At 41.2% G+C, this 3,843-nt stretch overlaps 1 protein-coding gene across 1 annotated transcript in view; it reads left to right on the top strand.

Moving 5' to 3' along the window:
* Nucleotides 1–3,605, top strand: part of LOC138864102 (PE-PGRS family protein PE_PGRS5-like) — a 5,436-nt gene extending 1,831 nt beyond the window's left edge. The window contains exons 5-9 of the mRNA XM_070130138.1: nt 637–960; nt 1,246–1,374; nt 2,084–2,287; nt 2,900–3,272; nt 3,502–3,605. Coding sequence (XP_069986239.1) covers nt 637–960; nt 1,246–1,374; nt 2,084–2,287; nt 2,900–3,272; nt 3,502–3,605 — 1,134 coding nt within the window. The remainder of the gene's footprint in view (nt 1–636; nt 961–1,245; nt 1,375–2,083; nt 2,288–2,899; nt 3,273–3,501) is intronic.
* Nucleotides 3,606–3,843: the final 238 nt, after the last annotated feature.

The following is a 3,843-nucleotide window of genomic DNA, read 5'->3' as shown; positions in this document are numbered from 1 at the left end:
GTAAGTCTGGGTTTGTTATATCTGGTGTGGTTGGTAAGTCTGGTGTTGTTATATCTGGTGTGGTTGGTAAGTCTGGTGTTGTTATATCTGGTTTGGTTGGTAAGTCTGGTTTTGTTGTTATATCTGGTGTGGTTGGTAAGTCTGGTGTTGTTATATCTGGTTTGGTTGGTAAGTCTGGGTTTGTTATATCTGGTGTGGTTGGTAAGTCTGGTGTTGTTATATCTGGTGTGGTTGGTAAGTCTGGGTTTGTTATATCTGGTGTGGTTGGTAAGTCTGGTTTTGTTATATCTGGTGTGGTTGGTAAGTCTGGGTTTGTTATATCTGGTGTGGTTGGTAAGTCTGGGTTTGTTATATCTGGTGTGGTTGGTAAGTCTGGGGTTGTTATATCTGGTGTGGTTGGTAAGTCTGGTTTTTATTGTTATATCTGGTGTGGTTGGTAAGTCTGGTGTTATATCTGGTGTGGTTGGTAAGTCTGGGTTTGTTATATCTGGTGTGGTTGGTAAGACTGGGTTTGTTATATCTGGTGTGGTTGGTAAGTCTGGGGTTGTTATATCTGGTGTGGTTGGTAAGTCTGGTGTTGTTATATCTGGTGTGGTTGGTAAGTCTGGGTTTGTTATATCTGGTGTGGTTGGTAAGTCTGGGGTTGTTATATCTGGTGTGGTTGGTAAGTCTGGGTTTGTTATATCTGGTGTGGTTGGTAAGTCTGGTGTTGTTACATCTGGTGTGGTTGGTAAGTTTGGGTTTATTATATCTGGTGTGGTTGGTAAGTCTGGGTTTGTTATATCTGGTGTGGTTGTTATGTCTGGGGTTGTTATATCTGGTGTGGTTGGTAAGTCTGGGGTTGTTATTTCAGGTGTGGTTGGTAAGTCTGGGTTTGTTATATCTGGTGTTGTTGGTAAGTCTAGTGTTGTTATATCTGGTGTGGTTGGTAAGTCTGGTTTTGTTGTTATATCTGGTGTGGTTGGTAAGTCTGGTTTTGTTGTTATATCTGGTGTGGTTGGTAAGTCTGGTTTTGTTGTTATATCTGGTGTGGTTAGTAAGTCTGGGGTTGTTATATCTGGTGTGGTTGGTAAGTCTAGTGTTATTATATCTGGGGTGGTTGGTAAGTCTGGTTTTGTTGTTATATCTGGTGTGGTTAGTAAGTCTGGGGTTGTTATATCTGGTGTGGTTGGTAAGTCTGGGGTTGTTATATCTGGTGTGGTTGGTAAGTCTGGTTTTGTTGTTATATCTGGTGTGGTTGGTAAGTCTGGTTTTGTTGTTATATCTGGTGTGGTTGGTAAGTCTGGGAATGTTATATCTGGTGTTGTTAGTAAGTCTGGGTTTGTTATATCTGGTGTGGTTGGTAAGTCTGGTTTTGTTGTTATATCTGGTGTGGTTGGTAAGTCTGGGGTTGTTATATCTGGTGTGGTTGGTAAGTCTGGTGGTGTTATATCTGGTGTGGTTGGTAAGTCTGGGGTTGTTATATCTGGTGTGGTTGGTAAGTCTGGGTTTGTTATATCTGGTGTGGTTGGTAAGTCTGGGGTTGTTATATCTGGTGTGGTTGGTAAGTCTGGGGTTGTTATATCTGGTGTGGTTGGTAAGTCTGGTTTTGTTGTTATATCTGGTGTGGTTGGTAAGTCTGGGGTTGTTATATCTGGTGTGGTTGGTAAGTCTGGTTTTTATTGTTATATCTGGTGTGGTTGGTAAGTCTGGTGTTATATCTGGTGTGGTTGGTAAGTCTGGGGTTGTTATATCTGGTGTGGTTGGTAAGTCTGGGGTTGTTATATCTGGTGTGGTTGGTAAGTCTGGGGTTGTTATATCTGGTGTGGTTGGTAAGTCTGGGGTTGTTATATCTGGTGTGGTTGGTAAGTCTGGGTTTGTTATATCTGGTGTGGTTGGTAAGTCTGGTTTTGTTGTTATATCTGGTGTGGTTGGTAAGTCTGGTGTTATATCTGGTGTGGTTGGTAAGTCTGGGGTTGTTATATCTGGTGTGGTTGGTAAGTCTGGGGTTGTTATATCTGGTGTGGTTGGTAAGTCTGGTTTTGTTATATCTGGTGTGGTTGGTAAGTCTGGTTTTGTTGTTATATCTGGTGTGGTTGGTAAGTCTGGGTTTGTTATATCTGGTGTGGTTGGTAAGTCTGGGGTTGTTATATCTGGTGTGGTTGGTAAGACTGGGGTTGTTATATCTAGTGTGGTTTGTAAGACTGGGGTTGTTATATCTGGTGTGGTTGGTAAGACTGGGATTGTTATATCTGGTGTTGTTATATCTGGTGTGGTTGGTAAGTCTGGTTTTATTATATCTGGTGTGGTTGGTAAGTCTGGTTTTGTTATATCTGGTGTGGTTGGTAAGTCTGGTTTTGTTGTTATATCTGGTGTGGTTGGTAAGTCTGGGGTTGTTATATCTGGTGTGGTTGGTAAGTCTGGGGTTGTTATATCTGGTGTGGTTGGTAAGTCTGGTTTTGTTGTTATATCTGGTGTGGTTGGTAAGTCTGGTGTTGTTATATCTGGTGTGGTTGGTAAGTCTGGGTTTGTTATATCTGGTGTGGTTGGTAAGTCTGGTTTTGTTGTTATATCTGGTGTGGTTGGTAAGTCTGGTGTTGTTATATCTGGTGTGGTTGGTAAGTCTGGTTTTGTTATATCTGGTGTGGTTGGTAAGTCTGGGGTTGTTATATCTGGTGTGGTTGGTAAGTCTGGGTTTGTTATATCTGGTGTGGTTGGTAAGTCTGGTGTTGTTATATCTGGTGTGGTTGGTAAGTCTGGGTTTGTTATATCTGGTGTGGTTGGTAAGTCTGGGTTTGTTATATCTGGTGTGGTTGGTAAGTCTGGGTTTGTTATATCTGGTGTGGTTGGTAAGTCTGGTTTTGTTATATCTGGTGTGGTTGGTAAGTCTGGGGTTGTTATATCTGGTGTGGTTGGTAAGTCTGGGGTTGTTATATCTGATGTGGTTGGTAAGTCTGGGGTTGTTATATCTGGTGTGGTTGGTAAGACTGGGGTTGTTATATCTAGTGTGCTTTGTAAGACTGGGGTTGTTATATCTGGTGTGGTTGGTAAGACTGGGATTGTTATATCTGGTGTGGTTGGTAAGTCTGGTTTTGTTATATCTGGTGTTGTTATATCTGGTGTGGCTGGTAAGACTGGGGTTGTTATATCTGGTGTGGTTGGTAAGACTGGGGTTGTTATATCTAGTGTGGTTTGTAAGACTGGGGTTGTTATATCTGGTGTGGTTGGTAAGACTGGGATTGTTATATCTGGTGTGGTTGGTAAGACAGGGTTTGTTATATCTGGTGTGGTTGGTAAGTCTGGGTTTGTTGTGTTTTTTACGTTTTTTTTTTTTTTTTTTTTTTTTTTTTTTTTTTTTTTTTTTTTTTTTGCTATATCTGGTGAGGTTGTTACGTTGGTTTCGCTGCTATATCTGATGCGGTTGTTGCATCTGGTTTTGTTATATCTGGTGTGGTTATTAAGCCTGGTTTTGATACATCTGGTGTGTTTTTTACGTTGTTTTTTCTTGTTATATCTGGTGAGGTTGCTACGTTGGTTTTGTTGCTATATCTGGTGTGGTTGTCGCGACTGGTGTGGTTGGTAAGTCTGGTGTTGTTAGTATGTTATGGTGGTTAAGTCGGGTGTGATTGTTCGTCTGGTGTTATTAGTCTGTAGTTGTTGTTACGTCTGGTGTGGCTGTTATGCCCGATGTGTTTTTTACGTCTGGTGTGGTTAAGTCTGGTGTGAATGTTACGTCTAATGTTATCCCTGATATGGTAGTTAATATCTGGTGTGATTGTTACGTCTGGTGTGTGTTTTTTTTTTTTTTTTTACGTCTGGTGTGGTTAAGTCTGGTGTGAATGTTACGTCTCATGTTATCCCTGA

Source organism: Penaeus vannamei, chromosome 15, assembly GCF_042767895.1.
Source record: "Penaeus vannamei isolate JL-2024 chromosome 15, ASM4276789v1, whole genome shotgun sequence".
Lineage (NCBI taxonomy): Eukaryota > Metazoa > Arthropoda > Malacostraca > Decapoda > Penaeidae > Penaeus > Penaeus vannamei.
The sequence above is the reverse complement of the archived record's forward strand: the minus strand, read 5'-3'. Positions and strand labels throughout refer to the sequence as shown.